This window comes from Siniperca chuatsi, linkage group LG4, assembly GCF_020085105.1.
Source record: "Siniperca chuatsi isolate FFG_IHB_CAS linkage group LG4, ASM2008510v1, whole genome shotgun sequence".
Classification (NCBI taxonomy): Eukaryota; Metazoa; Chordata; class Actinopteri; order Centrarchiformes; family Sinipercidae; genus Siniperca; species Siniperca chuatsi.
In genome coordinates, this window is record NC_058045.1 from 15,390,725 (window position 1) to 15,413,371 (window position 22,647).

The window sequence follows — 22,647 nt, forward strand, 5'->3', positions numbered from 1 at the left end:
TTAATATGGCTACAAAATAGCTAGCGTTGCGTTATTTTTAAACATCTGAGAAAATTGAAAAAGTGCAACAGAAAAGAAAAACAGGATTCAAGGTTTCAACGGGATTTGTATTGCTGTAAACAGGTCCTCGATGAAAACAGATTAAATAAAACATACAGTACATTCCAAGTCAGTCATTTTATGCCATAATGAGAGGATATAATCAGCATTATAAGTCGAAACAGAAACATGTACAAACTGAAGGCTACTTAAATTTGACTGACATCTCACTGAACATAAAGCAGCATAGAGGTACTTGATGAGCCAGAACAAATTAATGAATTTTTTTTTCTATCTCCAAAATAAAACTGAATGTTACAGGAAAGATCTATAAGACATGTGAATAAATAAGTTAAAAGTGAACAACCAAAATATTCATACTATACATAATTGATCCCACATAATCAATAGGGGGGGGGGGGGGCATGAAATATTCTTCTTTAAGTTATTTACAACCCACAAGTCACATTTTGTGGATTCTTGTGTAGAAAAAATAAATAAGATTCAAAACACAGCAAAGCTAAGGAGGGTCATCACAGTGGTTCTAGTCTTCATTGATTCAGTCATTGCCTCTGCAGGAATTCATCTTCTCACACTTTGTACTTCTCCTTGGCTTGATCATTCAGTATACAGATGTGCTGTGAAAAGAAATAAACCAGAGGACAGTGAATTCATGTTTAATGCATTTCTACTGTCCAGGAATCTGATTTAAATTCGACATTTTGTACAGCTTGTACATATGCTCTTTCCAAGGCTGTAGCTACCATTGTGGACACTGAGGTCATGTCCTCTGTACTGCTTCTGGAAATGTGACAGTTTTAACAACCTGAGGAAATCTTTACATTCTACAATTACACACAAATTACACATGATGGATTTTAAAAGACAGATTTTGGACTTTGATTAAAGTGTAATTTAAACACCAAAGAAAAAAAAGTAATTTAATTTGAATAAAGTAAGAATGATTTAGCAATTCTCTACCAGAACAGACATTTCGACTTTAAAATCATAGGAAAAGCACAGGTGTTACTAATAACATTAACGATGGCTCTGTTCTATTCAAGTGTCCCAGTAAGTCATGACAGTGAGCCAGCACAATATTAAGACCCTGAAACCAAAGCAGCTTCGAATTCAGCCATCATTAATTTTATTATTTACACGAGAAACACTTTATCCTAAATATATTGAATAAATTAAATGTAAAAAAAAAAAAAAAAAAAAAAAAATTACAAACAAGATTACAAACATTCCTCAAAAACTAATGTTGCACCTATGTGACACCTATAGTCATCCCAGAACAATTTGCTGTGAAATATAAATGCTTCCAAATACAAGCCATGTCCCAGTTCTATGCTACACACTAATTGTAAGCAGGTTTTTGCATATAAAGTGCATTCATACTGGAAAAGTGATAAAAAAAAAAAGTATACTCAAAACAGTCAATATTAATTTTTAAAAAAAAAAAACACTTGCTTTTTGAGCATGTTAATGTACACTATTCTTCCACAATGCAAAAGGAAATGGGGGAGCTACTCACAGCTGCAAAACATTAAAATAATTTCCTGTTCTTACAAAACAGTAAAGAACAATAATATTTTGTATGCTAACTGCAAAAACTGTATACATACTGTGTACAATTAAAATGTAGCATGGAATTGGAACACAGCTATTGTTTCATAAGATGTCCCCACACTTTTCACCTGAAGAAATCAAGTGCAGCAAACTTACACTGAGATCTCTGAAGTACTCATTGTAGTCCAAAGCGTAACCCACCAGAAAGGCATCTGGCACCTCAAAACCAATGTCTGAAATAAATATAACAATGTGAGTCATATAAAGAAAACAGCTACTTTTAAGTGCAGTGGAAGTAAAACTCTGATCTGAAATGAGATCTGGAAACATTTACTATTATCAGAGGCTCTGTAGTGAACTAACAGATGTTGCTCTTTTAGTCTGTGTGAGGTTGTACTTAAGCAGTCAGTGCTGTATAGTGGAAAGTCAAACCTCTTACAGGAACAGCTGTCCTTGAGGGACAATCTTAAAGAGATTATCCAACTCAAACCTAGAAGCATTACATAATCAGAGACAGTGTGAGCAGGGGGTTATCGGGCACGTATTAGTGCGTAAGTGCCAGACTCGGCTGCATTTGGAGTAGATTTTCCAGAAATCAGTGTTAATCCTGCATGGAAAATGCAGCTTTATTAAATAACAGTTCACCAGCCCTTCAAAGAACCAGCACACATGTGCATGATTAGCATCAAATGAGCACTACCATACATTACTACACTACTAGATAACAAGTCTTAGTGTAACGTGAGTAAAGAGGTGCTCACAGTCTGGTCTGTACCCTGAACTCCTTGGGGTCCTCTTCACCAGAAGGCTGGAATGACAGACGAGGAAAATACAGGATAAGTGAAAGAAAAGCCTTTAAAAGAAAAATGTATATGCCAAAAGAGAAACAACTGTTTTGTGCAGGTTTTAATTCTGACAGATGGCACTGATTGTCTTGGTAAGTCTGCACAACACCTTGGCCAAACAAATTCCCATTCACGGTTCAAGATCAACCTCTTTGTGTGGAGCTTATTTTTCATGCATGGATGCAATGTTAGAACCATAGTACAGGCTACGTGGTGCCAATTAATAGAGATCCCCTGTCTTAAAGCTCAGTTCACCAAAAGAAAAGAAAACAAGCAAGGTCTGAGATTATTCTGAATAACTGGAACATACTTTCTGCCTTTCTGTGTTGAGTTTGCATGTGGATTTCCTTCAGGTGCTCCGGTTTCCTCCCACAGTCAAAGACATGCACATTAGGTTAACTGGCGACTCTAAATTACCCGTAGGTGTGAATTTGAGCGTGAATGGTTGTCTGTTCCTATGTGTCAACCCTATGATTGACTGCCCAGACCCCGTCTCTCGACCAGTGTCAGCTGTGATTGGTTCCAGCCCCCCCCCCCGTGACCCTCTAAAGGTTAAGGAGTTATAGCTAATGGATGTGTGGATGGATAGATATTGTTTCTGGAAAAAAGATATACAAATAAAAAAAATTTGAATTACCACCCCGCATTTGTATGCCTCTGCCAACATTAATTTCTGTCCAGACTCATACATGTAGTGAATACTTATCACTATATTAACACATTTATGATTCCAGTGAATATACATTATTGAACTGATTAATGAAGGATAATTATAGATGTATTGGCTAAACAGGTGCACATGTACTTGATTACTACGTAAAGATAGATTCTTATATAGAGTATAGCTACACAAAAGGTGGTGCTTTTGTTTTCTCCTGGCTTTTTAGATGCAAAGCCTCTTTATGAGCTGTAGGTGAAATTTACTCACTCACTCACAGGATCATGATTAGCTAGGCACGCTCCAATACGTTGTTTGCAGTCACGTGATTCCAATGATGTGAAATTCAGGATAAGGCAGGAAGTGAAAGGCAGAAATGGACGAGATGGAGGAAAGCCTGTACTGTGCTAGTTATTGTTTACTCATTGTGTCGTCCGAGTCCGCATGTGTGTGAAATCTGGAATCGGCCAATTCATTCTTAAATTATGGTTAAAAACCTATTGAGGTCACAATGACCTTTGAGTCAAAAGTGTCACCAATTCATTATCCGACCAACTGTGAAATATGATCATCAGTTCTTGAGTTATGGCCAAAAACGTGTTTTGTGAGGTAACAGTGACCTTGACCTTTGACCACCAAATTTTAAATCAGTTCATCCTTGAGTCCAAGTGGACGTTTGTGCCAAATTTGAAGAAATTCCCTCAAGGCGTTCCTGAGATATCGTGAATGACACAACCCGATGGACAACCCAAAAAAATAATGCATAAAAATCAAGCTGCAACCTCCCGAGGGGACCCCCTAAAAACCTATAGTATTTCACCAGCAAGCAGTGCCTTACGTCCTGCGTCACACAGAGTGTTGTGTGCCTAATGCATTCTCGTTGGCTCGCATTGGGTCATCTCGTCACTTTTTGGATAACCTAGCAAAACCGTAACCTAAAAAGTTGTTGATTAACCTAATTTGCCTTGACCCCAAGATTAAACCTACAGGAGACCTCATGTGTAATTGTAACTTCCATGAACCATGAATAGTATATTGTTCTATATGCTTTCATACTTGACATGCATCAAATAAACTGATCTCAATGTGTGTGTGTGTGTGTGTGTGTATTATTCAGTGTAGTTTGCCTAATTTTCCAAGCTTTAGAAATAAAACTAGCCCATACTCACAGTACAACTTTGCATTTTCATCAAACCAAAATAATTCAGGATTTTTGTTCTGCATTCTTACAAAAGGTGTACGTAGGTTATCACATAAAGTAGCCTACAATAAAACTAAGTGCAATTTCTTTTCATCATCTCCCAGGTCAAAGACCAAATACACTACCTTCCTCACTGAACGTGCACTCAGAGCGTGAGACTGTCATGGAGCTCGCCGAAGCGCGCACTGCTACCCCCTGCCAAACCACGCCCTCCGGGCAAAATACCAAGTTTTTAGAGAGTCCCACCTCCTGGGCTGAAATATAAACCTAACGCAAAAGCGCCAAAAACTGCAATTTCTTGAATGGCCACTTGAGGCTGGCTCCAAAAGCAAGTTAATCCCCATAGACCCCCCCATGTTAAAATGCCCAACTTTACAACAGAAATAAACATGTTTACAGCCTGGTACAAAAAGCGGTTTTGGTCTCTATAGCTAATTTCCTCCTTCATGACAACTGTGAGGGGTTGAATTTTTATATAACTCACCTGTTTAAATTATATTAAGGCTTAAAGTTATGCATAATTCAGGATGTGGCTGCTTTGAGTGACGGGGGTGCTGTCACAGGTGGCTGGTTTCAGCAACCAGGCTTCATTCGGCCCACCGCAGCTCCACCCACGCTCCACGTCTTTGCCCATTTTTGGATTAGCCAGGAGCTGGCGGAGTCAGGCACTCCCAAGATGGCATCGGCCGGAGCCCCCACACTGAGCTTCACACTGGCTTTTCAGAAACCTATAGGTGTCGTCACAGAGACTATGTCCATATTTTATATAGTACATGATAAAAATGTATAAACTCAACAGCCATATCACTTTCCATAAATAATGTTCAGAATAATCTCAGACCTGCCTACTGTATTTTTTAACCAGACTGTAAAGACTGATCGATCTATACAAAGATCTATCTTTATATAGACAGTACAGCGTAGGATATTTACGTAAAAAAGGGTTTATTGGGGTGTAGGGCTGGGACGATTCATTGACGTCATCGATTACAGAAATACGTCGATTTACATATCGTGTGTCGACGCATCGCAATGAAGTATGGCTGCACCCGGTCAAATCATGGATTCCCCCGGGGGACGAGCTGCAGCATTAAAACCTCGCCCACCATCTCCCCTCGCTCTACCCCTCCTGTGCGGCCTACTGACAGTCGCACATGTTCTGCAGAGAGTCTCCTGTTAATGTAGGCGTACTTATGCTGTTGTTTTTGATATAACATTTACCCAAAATAAATATTAATCAATAAAAAAAAATTTAAAAAATCATCTTTAGAATAAATCGATAAATTTGTCATTAGATTCATCAATTAATAGAAGAAATAATCGTTAGGTGCAGCCCTATTGGAGTGGCAGCAGAAATGTCAACGGTAGACATCGCAAAACCTCAGCAGGAACAGAAACTATCTGCATGGATTGGTACCACAGTGGGTGTGTATGTGTGTGAATTGGGAAATCTGGCCCATTAAGTCAGAATTTTAGATAGATTAGTTAAGAATTGTTATTCACAATGGAACTTCGGCAAAAGTTGGCGATAAATTATTGTTATATGGCCAATATCAAAGCAACAGAACTGACCCTACCTATATACAGTATATCAAACAAAAAACATCTACCATCTTTTATACAGCATAAGCATCAGAGGAAACCCACATTACTTCAACACATTTCCTGTTTCAACCAGCTACCAGGAATACATCAGAGAAATGGCCTCTACTTCCACAGTGCAGTTAATAGTACGGCAGATTAACTCTTAAGCTGCTCCCTCCCTCCGTCACATTACATCTCTAATACAGTCCTAAAGGACAGTGTCCATTAGCTAAGAGCACTGTTATATGCACTCTCTCTGCACACATAGCAGCCAGTTATAGTGGAGGTCTTTAATTCAGCTTCCTGGGCTGTAAACTATCTGATGGTGCCTACCTTACAACTTTAACCATCTTGGGGTTACATTCACTCAGCAGGGAAAGTAGCGTCTGCATCGTCTTTCCTGTCTCCACAATATCCTTTTTATAAGGCAGGACACAGGAGGTGGTCACAATAAAGTGGAGGTATAAACAAAAAGAAGAATTACTTAAAATTGTGGCATTTATACAACTTATGAGAGAGTATTTTATACCCAATTCATTTGACTAAAAATGATGTCTGATATTTAATTTTAAAACAGATACTCAAACTTGAATACATAGTGGTGTTTATACCAATGTATTCCTTTGAGGTAATATTGCAAATCAGTGAGCAGGACTGATGTATTGCAATATTGGATCGGATTGAAATTAGTATTTCTGCATTATTGTTGTGAAGCAGCTTGATTTGTCATCAGTCAAGTCATCTATAAACAGTTTCTCAATTGAACTTCCAGAAAAGTTACAATATCATGATATATATTGATATCACAGTATAAATTTACATATACTGATTATATCGCACAAACATAATACAGAATAAAAATGAGAAGTCTTACCTCAACAATCAAAACATTCTGCAGTAAAAAAAAACAAAAAAAAAACAAAGAAAGAACAGTTGATGAAGTATACAGCTTTACAAAACTGTGTGGTTCAAGTATTTCTGCCTGACAAACACCAGTAGACTAACCTTGCCTGAGAGATTGGACAGCTCATCCCCTCCTATGACTTTGACACTGTTTGTTGACTTGTCATTCTAGGGGACACGACAATCATCCATCTCAGTGTGGTTACAGTTTGGATTAACCTTCTTTTATTTGTAGTGCTAGAATTATGAGTAAAAATCCTCACCACAAATCTACATAACATTGTTTAAAATGTCTGTACCCAGAATCTCCACACTTTGAACACCTCAGTGGCCCATTTCTGATTGAATAAGATTGTTCTCATTTGTATTTTGCCAACCCCATATCACACACCTCACATTAGCACAAGTGGTTCCTGGAAATGAGAAAAGGCAGCTTACACAGTAGCTCTTCACCCTAATGAAATCCACTGTCAGCGGGACTGATTTATCACTGTTCTGGTTCAGTGCTTTAATGTAGTCCAGGAGGTCTGCGAAGAACTTGTAGCCCCCTTTTAGCACACAAAGAGCTACGATGTGGTGTCCCCCCATGTCCCGGATTATGTCGCGGGCTAGACGCTCTGTTCTGGACCAGAGAAGTGGGACACACAAAAGAGTAAAGGCGGGGAGAGAAAGGAAACAGATGCGTAGTAAATTACAGTGCAATCGAGAATGCAGTACAGTTCTTAAGGGTCCTTAACATGATATTGCACTTACACATAATTGCTTACAATACATTTCACTGGACATTTAACCCCTACTTCCAAAATCCACATTCAAATGCACATCAGGATGTGGGCTACAGTGATTTGGCAAACAGTGTAGTGCTAATCCTAGCATAAACCTGTGTGAATGTGTGTGTCAGAGACAGTGAAATAGAAAGAGCCAGAGAGAGTGTGTCAGATGACTTGACAGAAATATAAGAGTCCAGTGTTTGGTGCTGGCTGCTGTTGACTGGTTTACCTGTCCATGATGAGTCCATGGGGGATGATCACCTTGTCCAAATCGTTCTCATAATGTCTGGGGACACAGAAAAGGTCCAGCTCATGGCCTTTCTCATCATCAGCGATCTGGAACAAGAAGAAGCCATCTCTTCAACTCAGCGCAAAACGGTTGGCACTGACAGATGTCTAAGACGCATTTCGACACAGTGAAGCCATCCTTTTCTCTCGCCCCTGGAACCAGTGAGCCTCTCAACCACCTGTTTGTCCCCGCACACACGTGACATTTGGGGGTAAACGGGCATCACGCAGATGTGGCAGCGCGCAGCTGAAACACTCAAATGCTGATTGGAATGCTCGTGCCACCCATCAAAACAGGCCTACAGTACACGGAGCACAACCACACCCTGACAAGTGGACAAGTTATCAAAATCCCCGACAAATCCCCGAACATGCCGGCAGCAAACACAACAGTTTATAACCTCACCTGCAGATACGACGCCATGTTATCGGCCGGCGGTCGTCCGTCCTGTTCAGTCGCAGTTTAATATCTGAGGAGTCATACTCAGGTCCTGAGAGAGAGAGAGAGAGAGAGAGAGAGAGAGAGAGAGAGAGAAGGGTTTGTTGACTGGTGGTGGCACGAGCTGCTCCCCTCCTCACCGACTGCTGCTGACCGTGAGCGAGCTCGCGCAGAGCACGTGCGATGGTCCTCTGCCGGGATTTAAACCCTTTACGTCAGAATCCCGTTTACCTTCCCAGTAATCTGATTTGCACGACACAACCTGAGTTTAAAATGCGCTATACTGGTTACTAGACCTACTACTACTGTATGTTTAGGTAACTGTGGCAGCGATGTACTGCGAGCGGTGTGGAGAAGCTGCAGATGACGCAGTTATAAAAATATAACGGACAGTTACGCCTGTACTCACTAAAAGCTGCTCCCTGTGTGTGGTTATATTGCAGCTGTGCTCTGTAATGACTTTATAACTACATATGCATTTTTATAGACACGGGCTATTTAACCCAAATATCCCGAGATAACTACTCACTATTACATTTAACTACATCTCATTGTATCCTTATTTTTTAAATAATTTGATTTACATCATTGTATACTATGTAGTGTGTGCAATCCATGCTCTTATTTTCTAAATGATTGCATTGTAAACACTGCACATTTGTTGACAGAACAGTCTCACCCCAAGAGCAATTTAGTAACTGTTCAGGAGCTTCCAGTCCTATCACAAGATCTTCATCAGCAGATGGGGTCTGCCCAGTTGTCATGGAAATGTAGACGTTCAAATTTCTATAATTTTTTTTCTGAGGATTTCCTAAAGACTTCTCCTCTTTGTCAACTTAGAGCACAATATGCTTTAACAATCCTGTACTTATAATGCAAAAGTAAAAAGCTAACACAAATTTGAGTTGGATTTGAACTTGTTCTTAAATCTCTTATGAAGTGGTATTGCCATATTTTATAGTGTTCTAACTGTAACGTAGGTTGTGCAGTGTCGTTTGCTTGTATAGTATCAATTTAAATTCCTAGTGTTAGAGCTGTATCACTTTCAATAGTCTGTCCAAAGCAGGTTCTCAGCAACAGCATAACTTCTGCACACACACCCTTTGTCTGTTCACTGCTGTTTTTGTCCTAAGTTTGCTCTCTCTCCATTACTCCAAGATGATCTAAAAAGAGTTATCAGCACATCTGCCTACAGTCATGTCTATTATACAACAATTTACCAATTGTTTTTAAATTTAGAAAGATAAAATAATAATAATAATAATAAGAGTAATAATACGAGTGAAAACTGCAACAAAAAAAACCCAACCATTTTTTAATATGATCCCAATTTAATGAGTGATACAGAAACAAAACATTTTTTTTCCATCTTACAAAAACGCAATAGCAGGTGTTGTACAACACCAGGAGCATGGCAACTATGAAAACAGAATAAACATGTTCTCGTAGTTCAAAACACCAAAGACACAAATATCATCTGTGTGTGATAATAACAGTCTTTATGAGTGCCACTTGTGACGGTGAGGCCAAATCTCAAATGACATCGTTCCCCATATAGAGTCCTACTTTTAGCCTGAGACCCAATTACAGAGCTGTGACTGTGGGCAGAAAGTGGAACACCATCCAGATGAAGACGACATGATTTGAGAAAAGACCTTAAAGGAAGCACACTCATTTTTTCTTCTTCTCATCTTTCTTGGCACCGTCCGCTTTCTCCTTCTCCTTGTCTTTGTCCTTCTCATCTTTTTTCTCTTTGTCATCTTTCTTCTCTTTCTTGCCTTCCTCCTTCTCCTGACCTTCCTTCTTTTCTGCGTCTCGGTTGGAAATCTTGTTGTTGATCAGGTTGTGCAGAGCCACCACAGAGCGTATGAGCGAGGCCAGGTAGACCACCAGCATCTGGTCATTTGTCTTAAGGTAGAAGGCTTTTGTGAACTCCTGCAAAGACAAAATCATAATATTCAGCAACACAAAACCTTGTCTAAAAACAATACAACAACATACATCATATACATATGAAATGAACAAGGATCTGGTTCTGGATAAATGAGATTAGAAGCAAACTGATTTCTGCAATTTTACGCAGGGATGCTGAAACTATTTGACCAAAAAGAGTTAAAGATGAAAAGAAGCCATAAAAGACGAGCCATGGATCAAACGCAGAGCTGGGTTTTTATAAAGATATGAAACAAGCAGGTATTTATCACAGCACACACATCACACACATCTTGTTTGTGCCATTATTATGCTGGTAAATCGCAGGAGTGCAACCAAGAATTATTCTGGTGGTTGAGTATTTTATCAATTAATCAACTCTACCTGATAACTGAATTACATTTTTTTTTTTTTTGCAAGTGAAGAGTTCAAAGTTCATCACAAAATTTGATTTGGAAAACATCATTACAGCAAATCTCAACCCAAGTCAAAACCCAAATAAAATACTGTCCACAGTTGACACATTTCTTAATTAGAAACTACAGTTCATACTGGTCAACATTTGAGCACACGTGCTGGAGCTGTATGCGTCTCACTAAACCTTACTCAGTTTGCCCTCCAGTGGATAAAATGAGAAGCTGCTGCTCAGTTAGAGATGAAAGCTAAAAAGGTAGATTTTATATTTTCTGTTCAGTTTTTTTGTTTTCCTCTCCATGTCTTTTTAGTTCACTGCATTCATTTAAAATTGTGCAGTAGTTGTAATTGTAAGTGTGTGGTATTTATAACATAACAAGTGTGCCAATGTTGTCAATATAACTTAGAACGAGTAATTGCTGCAGTTTTAATTCATTGTAAAAATCCAGCTACAATAAGCAAATTAGACTAGAGAACATGTTTGTGCAGATGTCACTTAAAATCATGTGAAATTGGCTTCACTACAATTCAAAAGACACCACTTTCTCTACAATGATTACAGTAAATAAATACAAAGTAAATGAGCGTCCAACACAAACAACTTACCAGTAGATTTACATCTGGCAGCAAGTTGAAGACATCCTGCAGCTGGTAGATGATCTGGTGGTTGATGGGAAGTTTGCCTGCTGTCACTCTCTCCAGGTAAGAGCGGATGTCCAACAGCTTTGAATTGAGTCCCTTAAGGCCGTGAACCTGATTTGTGATCCGTTGCGACAGAGTGCCCACTGTGGTATCCTTGATATCTCTGCAGACGGTATGTAGCAGATGAGAAGTGAATGGGCATGAGTGTGAATGTTTTAAACATTTTTTGCAAGATGTTTCCATTTGTTGATCATTTTCATCAGTATGTCTTTGCACATTTGGTGATTACACTAAAGTAGCAGCAGAGTTGTATAATTTACACGCTGTACTATAAATCACAATTATTTACTGTGGTGACTAAAATGGCTCTTACTTGATTAACAGTGTAGCAAAGTGTGTGAATCAAAGGTTTGTTTAGTACCTGAGCAGGTGCTCCACACCCACTTCCTCTGCTTCTTCAGCTCCAATCTCACTGGTGACGTGTTCAAATGTCTTGGATGTTGGAGTGCCATCCTAGAAAGAGACAAACGCAAAAATGAAAATAATTCTAACTCTACTCTAAACCAAAGTTTGTTTTCAACTAACATACCAAAAACTCTCAAAAGAAAAGTCTCAGTGCAGTGTCTGAAACCAACAGATGTAATGGGATGGAATTGGAATGGACAGATTAACTATAAAGGAGTAGTCATAAAAATCGATTTCATTGTAAATCACCAGAGTTGTGCCCAGGAAACCCTGCATGCATCGTCACCAAACTCACACAAATGGAAATGTATTTATCTTGTCATTTATAATTCATTAAAAATTCTCTCAGAAACACTGCTCAGTCCAAACACTTTTTGAAACAACTGGTATTCTATCTGCCTCAATGCAATCCATGATTCACTTACATCATGTATTTCCTCCACAGAGATGTATGCTTCTGTAGGAAGACCAAGATCTTTGGGCTTCACATCTATAATGACTAACACCTGGAAGGATAAAAGAGAACTATGAGTAAATTATTCAACATCAGAAAGAATGTGTGTAGAACAAGGTGATGTCCAGATACATGCACATTAAGCAGAGGAAAAAGCAAAGCAGTTACATACTGAGTTGGTGCAGTACTGCTTGATGAGCTCATTAATGGCAATGTCATTCTTATGTAACTTGGGTCCTGTGTGGTACCATCCGACTATTCTTTCTCTGGCTGAAAACCAGGGAAGACAGTTATACACAGGAGTAAGATCAGGGTGACAGTCAAGTAAAACACAACAGAATTACGTAGAAGTAGGAAGTGCCTTACCATTAACTTTCTTGAACATGCCATACATGTTCTCCAAGTAGTCATGATCCAGGAACCACACTGAGTCATCCCTGTCATCCTCGTCAAATGGCACTGGAAAGGCACATTGACAATGAATTAAAGAATTGACAGAATCTGTCTGTGGCAGACTTGAGCCCAGTTCAGGCCAAAGATCGCAACAACTAGTTACAACTACATGCAATGCGCTGGTCTGCAATGTTCTGACACTTGCCAGTTTGCACCAATGTGACTAGACGAGACGGTGTGTCGTCTCAATAGCAATGACTCTGTACTTCCGTTCTAACTGGCTTTAAAGGCTTTTTTTTGGTAGCTGGATATAATTTGTAGCATCTTAAGATATGAATGAGGATAGTGAGGTACTTGCTACAGTTGCATTTCTAGTATTGATGAAATGGTGAAAACATAAAAAAAACGAGAGGGTCACACATTGCCGTTGTGCAATGTGACAAAGGCAGTTTGCTTGTTGATCTTATTTCAGTAAATTTTTAGGCTTGCGTCATTCAGACACAGCTGTTCCTCAAACAAATTGATGAGGTGATATGCTCCTTCCTCCGTCCAATTGACAGTTTACTGCCATCAGCCAGCTTTTGTCGAGCTGAGACGGGCCAGTTTACACTGCTGCAAATTTTCCCTCATCTTGTCTGAGCTGGGCTTTACAACATTGACTGACTGACTTTTAGAATAATTTTACTTCATATTGTGCTGTAGCAGTCATGAATTCACTATAAAATGCTATCTAATGCATATTTACATATCTTAAAGTGGTCCTCTACATGATCATCATACCACGTGGCGTGTGGAAACTGTTGTGTAGTGTTTTCTGTGGCTCTGGGGGAGCTTTCTAAAGTCTAAAAAAACTAACTCTGATGATGTCATCTAGGTTACCTTAGTTTAGGATTGGAGACTTCAAATTTCTAACAGAAAGCCTGCCTGGGATACATAAAGTTAGAAAGATGTGGGTATTTAGCAAGTAGGGATGGTAAAATATAAGATACTACTATAGTGAGTTGCATTATGGGAAGTGAAGGATCCAGTCTTTTAACAGGTTGAATCAGAATCAGAAATACTTTATTGAAACCCGAAGGGAAACTCTTTGTTACAGCAGCTCGCCTTTACGTCAGTGTACACAGGAGAAAGTACTAGCAAAAAATATAATACAATACACTATAAAAACTATAAAAAACAGGTCAGAAAATAAATTAAGTACCAGGTGGGTATAAGTATAAGATAAAATAAGTGTGAAGTACCAAGTGGGTTTACCGGTTGATGATGATAATACAGTATAATAATACAATGTAATAATATAAGTAATAAGTAATAAGCAGTGGTGCATGTACTGTCGAGTTAAGTGTAGCTTATTGAGATTATTAAGATATTGCACAGCAGTAATGGAGGTATATAATACCAATATCAATAAATAGGAAAAACTAACATAGGAAAACTAAATATTGCACGGAAGTAGTACACAGAATATTGCACAATTATTCAAGTATGGCAGAGATGTAATGATCAATGTCCAGTTTAGTGACCTAGGGTCATACAGACTAACACTTAGAGGGAGGAGTTAAAGAGTTTGATCATTATACAGTATCATTATACGGACTAAAACTCAGTATATCTTGGCCTCTCTGCTTCTAGTTGATTTTTTTTAAACTTCTTTATTGAGTCTGTTGCTCATATGGATATGGTGTTGTATTGTTTGAGGCAAGGTTTTGTGTTTCTAATATTGTGTTTTGTCTCACCCAAATGCTGTCACCATGTCACTCACCTGCAAAACTATTTGAGACATCAAGAACTTTTTTGTGCCATGATCCCAGAAGGACACCAACCACTCGTTTCTGATTGCCAACTTTTCCTATCCTGTAAATTGAATTGTCAAATGAACAGAACAAGTTATCTTCTTAGTTCACCATAGTTTTGTCAGAATTGAACGCCATGACTCATAAACATAGACTGAGTCGTTAGCTAGGTTGCTACTGTAAGCTAAGCTAATGCTCAAATCTTCATGTTCTCCATCGCTAATGAAATTAATGACAAGACCATAAGTCATAAGTGTGTATGTAATAGCGAGTTACACTACTGATCAATCCTACTGTGTTACTGATTCACACATATTGTTTGCTAACACTGGCTAAGTGACGAACTAAACTGATTTCACTGAGCTAACTAGCCTGATCATGCCTTCATTCACTCTCAACGGGGCTCTGACTCAGCAGGGCTAACAATAGCTTAGCTTAGCTTAGCAGCAACGTTACGCTTCTGGACATTTTAATTTCCAACCTTTGTAAACACGGAAAACAAATATTGAACTTACTGACCTGTTAAAATGATCAACCACGCTGAGCAACACCAGGGGATGAACGACCACATTTTCCACCGCTAACTCCGGCATTTTTGCAGTAAAGATAAACTGCTCACAACCCACCTCCACACAATGACGGCTACGCTACACTTCCGTTTGCGCCTGACGTCTTTCCGTTTCTCTTGGCAACAGAGAGACGCGGAGCGAAGGCAGAAGAGTTGTCGCAGACAGCCGTTCACAGACAAAATGGTAGGAACTGAGCACTTAGCTAAGTTAACTGTGTTTTGTGTCGGAAATGTTTTCCAAAATGTATATTCCATTAACCCACATTTATAGTAGCTATAACATGCAACTTACCTTACTAGCACTAACCTTTCTAACTGTTAACTTGACTGAAATAAAATCAAACTACCTCGACGTTGCTGTTTATTAGCCTACTGTTATATTAGCATACTCTGCCAAACAGCCATAAGTGGGTGATGTATTAAATATTGCGTCTTTAATTTCATTTTGTCCTGCAGGCTGAAGTTGAGGAAACACTGAAGAGGATCGAAGCCCATAAAGGTGTGATTGGAACAATAGTTGTCAATGCAGAAGGTGAGCCAAAAAGCACAACAGTTTTCTCAGATATGTTTACAACACAGTCTGACTGTAAAGGTTACAGTTTTATCTTTTCAGGTATTCCCATCAGAACAACTTTAGATAACTCCACTACGGTTCAGTATGCAGGACTTCTTCGCCAGCTCACGATGAAGGCCAGGAGCACAGTGAGGGATATTGACCCTCAGAATGACCTCACCTTCCTCCGCATCCGCTCCAAGAAACATGAGATCTTGGTTGCACCAGGTGAGTGTGTAGTAGTTGCATTGGTATTGTTGACTTATTGATGACCACTGAAACAAACATTTAATATTTATGTCACATTTGTATCCCCCGTCTTCTCATCTTTTATGTCTCTGCAGAGAATGACTTTCTGCTGATAGTCATCCAGAACCCATGTGAATAGCTGCTGGACATTTCCATGAGAGTCTCCCTTTGGTTTGTCACATGGCGATGCTTTATCCAGACAAAAGATCTTTGCCCACTGTGTTATGTAGCTCCATGTTGTGCATAATCCCTCTTTTTCTACTTGGAACTCAAGTATGTCGCCTTAATCTACATGATGCATTGTTTGTTTTACCTTATGTATTTCTTTCACTTTATGTCTGTGTTGATATTGAATAAGTCTGTGGAATAAAGCTGCTGGTAATCGTACAATACTTACTAGATCATCCCTGTTCATTTTGTTAATGTACAGATGGGAGACAAATTCAATGAAAAACCTGAATAAATGAGAAGAGTCACAAATACAGATACTTCCATACAGGTGTACTGCATCATACAATTAAAACATTAACTATGATGTATGAAAATGTATAATAGATGTATAAAAATGCTGAACTAGCATTGGTTAGGACTTGATTTTATATCAAGATGGCAAGAGGAATGAGAAGAATGAGTACAATATAGCATAAAATGGAAAAACTCAAGCTAAGTACAAGTACCTCAAAATTGTACTTAGGTACAGCACATGAGTAAATGTACTTAGCTACTTTCCACCTGTGCTTTTATCTCGTGTTTCTATCTTGATGAGAGTGGTCTTTTCCAGGATGACAATGCCCCCATCCACATCAGAAATACTTTATTGATCCCCGTAGGGAAACTCTTTGTTACAGTAGCTCGCCTTTACGTCAGTGCACACATGACACAAGAGGTCACTGAATGGTTTGATGAGTATGAAAATTATGTGAATCATATGCTATGGCCTTCACAGACACTTCATCTCAACCCAATTAAACACCCATTTGAGATTTTGGAGCGACATCTCAGACAGCATCATCAAATCACCAAATGAGGGGAATACCTTTTGGAGTATTGGTGTTCACTCCTCCAGTTCAGAGACTTGTAGAATCTGAAAAAAAAGATTATAATTAAGCTGTTCTGGCATTTCCTTTGATCTGTCACCTGATGTATATGGTACTTATACTACAGGTAATGTATGCAGTAAAATTGCCATACATACCTGTGCATTGGACTTCATGTAGCCCTTTTTTAACATGTTTTTTTTTTACCCAAAGAAGATAGACATGGCATTTTATTCAGAAACTTTCCTCAGAATACCTTTTAATTCAGGAATCATGGAACTGATGTGGAATAAGAGTGAAACTAATCTTAGATTCACCTTTGACCTTCACCAACCCATCTTACATCAGGTCAGCCTCTTCTCATGCAGAGGTTCATCACATCATATGGCAAGTAAACTATCCACTTTATTTACTATTTCAAGAGAGCAAAACATCAAAAAAACAAACATAAATGTTTGCATTATATACTGTAGGAATGTTGGCTCAGCTCCTGCTGTTCAAAGACCAAAGAGTATTCTTTTTTTTTATGGAATGAATTATATGTCTACATGTTGAATAAACTAATGTGTAGCCCTCTTTACATATCAGGTGAAGAAATTATCACAGGGGATGAGATGCTGGCAGTGACAAAGAGTTATATGGATAAATATTTATGGATATATATATATATATATATATATATATATTGTCTCAGGCAATGGGGAACAGAGGAAGACGTGCTGGAGGAAGGACCATCATGGGAGGACAAACCCCTGCATGGGATGTACCACCGGAACATAACTGAAGTGGCTGATATCAAGAAGTCCTACCAATGGCTAGAGCGAGCTGGATTGAAGGACAGCACAGAGGCACTCATCATGGCTGCACAGGAGCAGGCCCTGAGCACCAGAGCAATAGAGGCCCAGATCTACCACACCAGACAAGACCCAAGGTGTAGGCTGTGCAAAGAGGCCCCTGAGACAATCCACCACATAACTGCAGGGTGTAAGATGCTGGCAGGAAAAGCATACATGGAGCGCCATAACCAAGTAGCTGGCATAGTGTACAGGAACATCTGCACTGAGTATGGACTGGAAACCCCGAGGTCAAAGTGGGAAACACCACCATAGGTGGTAGAGAATGACCGAGCCAAGATCCTGTGGGACTTCCAGATCCAGACTGACAGAATGGTAATGGCGAACCAGCCTGACATCGTGGTGGTTGACAAACAGAAGAGGAAAGCCGTTATGGTTGACGTGGCAATACCAAGCGATGGCAACATCAGGAAAAAGGAACATGAGAAACTAGAGAAGTACCAAGGGCTCAGAGAAGAGCTGGAGAAGGCCTGGAAGGTGAAGGCAACAGTGGTGCCCATGGTCATCGGAGCACTCGGGGCAATGACCCCCAAACTGGAGGAGGGGCTACAGCAGATCCCTGGAAGAACACCAGACATCTCGGTCCAGAAGAGTGCAGTACTGGGAACAGCAAAGATACTGCGCAGAACCCTCAAGCTCCCAGGCCTCTGGTAGAGGACCCGAGCTCGAAGGATGAGGCCACCCACGGAGGGTGAAGGACGAAGTTTTTTTTTTATATGGATGAAGGGTCTGACACAATGGAGTTTTTCATTTTTTCATTTGCTACTGTGTATTTAAAACCTGTTAACAACGTACATCAGTCCAAGGACAGAAGCTTTTGTAATTATTTAAAAGCAAGTGCATCAGAAGACTCAACATTCATTAGTGTGGCTGCACGCAATCAAGTTGCTGTTTATCTCAACCTGTTTATCTCAACCTGAGTGAATGCAAACAGCCCACTGTTAAATATTTATAAGTGAGAATTCGCCCCAGATATGTGACAATGACCGATAAAAAACATTTTGCAAATATTTTAATGTAAATTTCCATCAGAATTTACAGCAATATATGTTAATAAATAATTCATCACAATTATACAGCCCAAATAATACATTACATAACAACTGATTGAAACAAATATGCAGGATTTCACAGCGAATGTCTAAAGGAGACTGAACAGGTGACGCAGTAAGGTCAGGTGATTTTGGGAGATTGCTACTGCAGCTTGTGCTTGTGGGAACGGGCTCCTGGGATTTTTAATATTCAAAAGGAAAGAAGCAGAAATTAAGAATGTCTGACATTGACTTATCTGGCTTGAACCAAAATAAATCTCATCAAAAGACCAGAAGAGGTGTAGTTTATTGTTATCCACAGGGGGATAGTGTCATTCAGATGTTTATATCACTCATAAACAAGTATGTAACTGTTTAAAGTAGTCTAAGAGAGAAAAGATATTGTTTATTAGTTTTGACATAGTCCTGAAATGGAACTGAATAATAATTTGGCTTTTTTGTTTTGTTGACAAAATCAGTTAAACTTAGTTTTTCAAAATAATGCCACAAGGAATCACGTTCAGATAGGTGAAAACATTTGACAATATGTCTAAAAGTACTGTAGCTCCACTCAAGTGATGCCAATTATAAGAACATGTGTAGAATGTTGCAAAAGGCCTTTAAAAAAAATATCTAAACTTCTATTCTCTTCAAGTTTTGTCAACATTTATAGGCATGTGGAGGGTTTAGGAGACATACTCTGGGATAAACCATATGAACAATAGCAACTTCATAATGTTGTGAGACAAAGACTGATATTTTCCATGTCATCTTCCATCCCCAGTACATCTTGGTCAACCCCCAAACATTCTGACATCACATAACATTTTTCAAAACTGTCCTAACATCCTTCATTTTCTAAACATTTTTATTCTGACCAGCAGCATATGCAACACATAAACCATCAACAAAACATATGGCTTCCCACAAGAAATGGTTAAAACAATAAAACATACAAAATTTTTCATCTATCACAAGTGACATTACCAATGGGAATTTTATTAAACCTCAAACAAAAACTTAATTGATACCATTTGCCATTATATAGATACTATCTTTTAGATGTTTCCTATCCTCTGCAGAACCTTTGCCAGCACACAAACTGCTTCATCTGTCAGATACAGTGCTCAGTAGACACTACACCATTATACCACACAGAGGACGGTCAAGTATTTCCTCCAATTGCATTTCAAGTGCGTCCTATCAAGTTTAAGGCCTGAGGTGTGCTTTGATTCAATGACTCAATTTTCATTCTCTGAGTATTAACCAAGTGACCACTGCACGCTTAGTCTCTTCTCATTGCTGTCCAGAGAGGCTACAGATTTGTGTCAAGCGATACATCTCATTAGTGTGGATCAATACAGTTGATATGATATGAGCTAAAATGGTGGAAAGTCCTTAAAGCCAACTCAGGGACTCGTGGGAGTGGTTGGCGTTACTCTGACAAAGATGCTGTTTCACCTACACAGTGTTGTTACAATCCATGGGTAGCATGAGAGAGAGTAGGAATGCCCAGACTATATGGTCACCATGGTTTACGGTTACCGTGGCAAGCATGGCAGATAATCAGTTGAAACAATCAGGTAACAGAACTGATTGGCCAGAAGGGTAACAAGACAAGGATTGGCTCCTTCAAGTGCTTCAAGTGGTCTGGGTCCAGTCTTGCTCTTGTTACTGTTCCTTCGCTGTTAGAGGCGCTTCTATCAGAGTCGGTGTCAGAGGTCACCTCGGCGTGTGCCCGTTGACTTGCCCCCTGCCCCAGTGAATGTTAGGTAGTGTCAAACACCTCCTGAAGTGCTCGAGCTGGGCCTGCAGTCTCTCCCTCTCCTCTCTCACTTTCTGCCTCTGACTCACCAGCTCCTGACAAATGAAGGACACGACTCTCATTACAGAACCGAGACTTTCCACACTAAGCTGCATCACTTACAAACAGGAGTACAAATGGAAAATGGGAACACTGAAAGATGAAAAGTACACACATCTGCAATCCACAAAGAGGCAGGCACGCAGTTATGGTCTGAGATACTTACCCCCATAGTGAGAGAGAGCTGCTCTGCAGTTCTGGTCAGATTGTAATTGTGTGCTTCAAGTCTTTTACACTGACCGTGAAGAACCTGCCTCTCTATACTCCATTCTGTCCATAGAGAAATACACAGAAAAAAAACAAATGAGGGGAAATTATATCTATTCTAATACCTCTTTCACACAAATGATCTGAGAATACAGTGAGTTACAGTGGTAGGCCAAATCTGGCCCCCCAGTGAACAGTGCTGAAAAAACAGGCCCACAGTTGAACCCAACTGCTGACTCCTGGTGTAGTCCCTCTGAGCCTCACTAACAGTAATGTGGAGAATGTAAAATAGAGTAGTCTCACAAGGTGCAACTCTGTTACTTTGACTTAAAAAGACAGAAATGTAATTTAGAAATAGTGACCCCATTACATAGTTTTTCTTCCAGAGAGCGCTTTCTTTGATAACCAAATATAAGGGATTCTTACTAGATTTGTTTCTGTTATGCGTTTCTGTTAAAAAACGAACATTGGCCAATATATTGTTATATCTTTTTTTAACTGTTAAATTTCAATATTGGTATCAACCTCCAATATTGGTCAGGCTTTATTTTGAAAGTATTTCTCTTTGAAAAAATCTCTTTTAGATTATCGACTTTGTACATTCAAAATAATTAAAGAACTAATCCTAACATCTCCAAAAGGATTTATGTGGAAACAGTCATTCAGTGAATCCTTTAAGCCAAACATGCAATTCTGGGCTACATACATAAAAATGACATTGATAGATAAATGACATTGACTCACCATCCACATACTCCTGGTAGGTCTCAAAAATAGCTTCAATACCCTGCCACTTCCTTGGAGCTTCTTCCATCTCCTCCTCCTCCTCCTCCTCCTCCTCCTCCTCATCTTCCTCCTCCTGACCAGACTCTTCCTCGTCCTCATCAGACAGGTTTTCCCGTGGTCCTGGAGTGTCCCTGCTGGCTGCAGGGAAGTGGAAGTGTTGGCTGTTGACGTGTGCAAGCTGAGGGGCATGGTTATTATTTGAACTTTTTAGTTGAGGGATGTTGTGAGGCAGCAAGCGGTTGGCCTCTGGGACACAATTTGAAACTCCTTAGAAGAAAAGAGTGAGACAAAAAGGCAATGTTAGTCTTTGCAGCCATTTTTAGCACAGTACCTCATGAGGAGCCAATATCGTACTGATAGACATTTTAACTGGTATTGCACGTAAACACCACTAGGTGGCAGAACATTGTCATTTTAAAATTCACAATCAAGCCTAATGGTCATGCCCCTATGGGGGTGAGGGGCTAACCTTTGTTCTGCAGTGTGTTGTGTGTGGACTGCAGCACGGCCTGGTGGAAGTGCTGAGCAAAGGCCTCAGGTGTGAATCTCTCCCAGGGCCGATTCCGTCCGTTCTGCACAGGATTGGGCTCCTTTTTCTGGGGAGAAGCAACAACGCCGTTCTGGAGGCCCAGGAGCTTCCTGTTTGGCTGAGCATCCACGAATTCAACCTTCTCATGATGAGGGGTCAAGGGTGGAGGGATACGGGCCCCGCGGGTCTCCATGGAGGGTTTGAATGTGTCGTTATGGAGGAGATGCTTAGGTTTGTGTAAGTAGGGAGGGGAGGGGCTGGGGGAGTCTGGGTACAGATGTCCATTTGATTGACACGGCAGAGGGGCTGATGAGGAGTCACCTAAAAACACATTTGTACAGTTCCTTAGAAAGAGTTTTTGCAACTTTAATCATGCATATAAATGTGTGTGTGCATGTGTGTGTCTCACCAGTTGAGGGAGCAGGAGGACTGCTACATGGTGGTAAAGTATTATATCTGAGTGTGTCTAACGTCACAGTCTTCCTCTGAATGGCCCTCAGCAACTCCTCTGTCCTCTCCTTATCTACAGAGAAAAAGACAGAATGAGAACAGCTGTCAGTCAAATTTGAAAATAGGA

The 22,647-nt window shown here is 39.7% G+C and overlaps 4 protein-coding genes across 10 annotated transcripts in view; 1 reads left to right on the plus strand and 3 right to left on the minus strand.

Moving 5' to 3' along the window:
• Positions 1-86: 86 nt before the first annotated feature.
• hprt1l (hypoxanthine phosphoribosyltransferase 1, like) lies at positions 87-8,639 on the minus strand. Of its 2 annotated transcripts, XR_006377726.1 has the most exons (10): positions 8,267-8,639; positions 7,802-7,908; positions 7,241-7,424; positions 6,905-6,970; positions 6,774-6,791; positions 6,233-6,315; positions 4,800-5,043; positions 2,373-2,419; positions 1,768-1,844; positions 639-677 (listed from the first exon to the last, which is right to left on the minus strand). XR_006377726.1 is itself a non-coding variant. In XM_044193702.1 (9 exons), exons 1-9 carry the CDS (start codon positions 8,282-8,284, stop codon positions 630-632), a joined length of 648 nt encoding a protein of 215 aa, XP_044049637.1. In that variant the 5' UTR covers positions 8,285-8,633; the 3' UTR covers positions 87-629. The 2 variants fall into 2 exon arrangements, 1 of the variants encoding a protein (XP_044049637.1); XM_044193702.1 differs by lacking the exon at positions 4,800-5,043 and having other exon boundaries at positions 87-677; positions 8,267-8,633.
• A 971-nt stretch (positions 8,640-9,610) lies between these two features.
• On the minus strand, positions 9,611-15,050 carry psmd7 (proteasome 26S subunit, non-ATPase 7). Its single transcript, XM_044193701.1, has 8 exons — positions 14,912-15,050; positions 14,362-14,453; positions 12,573-12,665; positions 12,379-12,476; positions 12,178-12,258; positions 11,709-11,800; positions 11,252-11,450; positions 9,611-10,234 (listed from the first exon to the last, which is right to left on the minus strand). Exons 1-8 carry the CDS (start codon positions 14,983-14,985, stop codon positions 9,971-9,973), a joined length of 993 nt encoding a protein of 330 aa, XP_044049636.1. The 5' UTR covers positions 14,986-15,050; the 3' UTR covers positions 9,611-9,970.
• LOC122875019 (dynein light chain roadblock-type 2) lies at positions 15,012-16,154 on the plus strand. 2 transcript variants are annotated; one of them, XM_044193704.1, is made up of 4 exons: positions 15,028-15,144; positions 15,417-15,492; positions 15,574-15,741; positions 15,858-16,154. In XM_044193704.1, exons 1-4 carry the CDS (start codon positions 15,028-15,030, stop codon positions 15,899-15,901), a joined length of 405 nt encoding a protein of 134 aa, XP_044049639.1. In that variant the 3' UTR covers positions 15,902-16,154. The 2 variants fall into 2 exon arrangements, with proteins under 2 accessions (XP_044049638.1, XP_044049639.1); XM_044193703.1 differs by having other exon boundaries at positions 15,012-15,144; positions 15,417-15,741.
• A 2,494-nt stretch (positions 16,155-18,648) lies between these two features.
• The window catches only part of LOC122875025 (genetic suppressor element 1-like), a 38,097-nt gene continuing 34,098 nt past the window's right edge, over positions 18,649-22,647 (minus strand). For all 5 annotated transcript variants that reach the window (XM_044193713.1, XM_044193714.1, XM_044193718.1 and 2 more), the window contains 5 exons: positions 22,480-22,593; positions 22,011-22,391; positions 21,500-21,808; positions 20,715-20,818; positions 18,649-20,544 (listed from right to left, as the gene is read on the minus strand). In XM_044193713.1, coding sequence (XP_044049648.1) covers positions 20,407-20,544; positions 20,715-20,818; positions 21,500-21,808; positions 22,011-22,391; positions 22,480-22,593 — 1,046 coding nt within the window. In that variant the 3' untranslated portion in view covers positions 18,649-20,406. The remainder of the gene's footprint in view (positions 20,545-20,714; positions 20,819-21,499; positions 21,809-22,010; positions 22,392-22,479; positions 22,594-22,647) is intronic.

Coding starts and splice junctions, on each gene's coding strand:
- hprt1l (XM_044193702.1), bottom strand. Junction 6,971..7,240: donor TTAGGGTGAAGAGCTACTGT/GTAAGCTGCCTT, acceptor CGTGTCCCCTAG/AATGACAAGTCAACAAACAG. Junction 678..1,767: donor AGTACTTCAGAGATCTCAGT/GTAAGTTTGCTG, acceptor TTCTTTTCACAG/CACATCTGTATACTGAATGA.
- psmd7 (XM_044193701.1), bottom strand. CDS start 14,985: ATGCCGGAGTTAGCGGTGGAAAATGTGGTCGTTCATCCCCTGGTGTTG. Junction 12,477..12,572: donor CATGTTCAAGAAAGTTAATG/GTAAGGCACTTC, acceptor CCTGGTTTTCAG/CCAGAGAAAGAATAGTCGGA. Junction 12,259..12,378: donor AGCAGTACTGCACCAACTCA/GTATGTAACTGC, acceptor TTATCCTTCCAG/GTGTTAGTCATTATAGATGT.
- LOC122875019 (XM_044193703.1), top strand. CDS start 15,028: ATGACGGCTACGCTACACTTCCGTTTGCGCCTGACGTCTTTCCGTTTC. Junction 15,145..15,416: donor AGCCGTTCACAGACAAAATG/GTAGGAACTGAG, acceptor TTTGTCCTGCAG/GCTGAAGTTGAGGAAACACT. Junction 15,742..15,857: donor TGAGATCTTGGTTGCACCAG/GTGAGTGTGTAG, acceptor ATGTCTCTGCAG/AGAATGACTTTCTGCTGATA.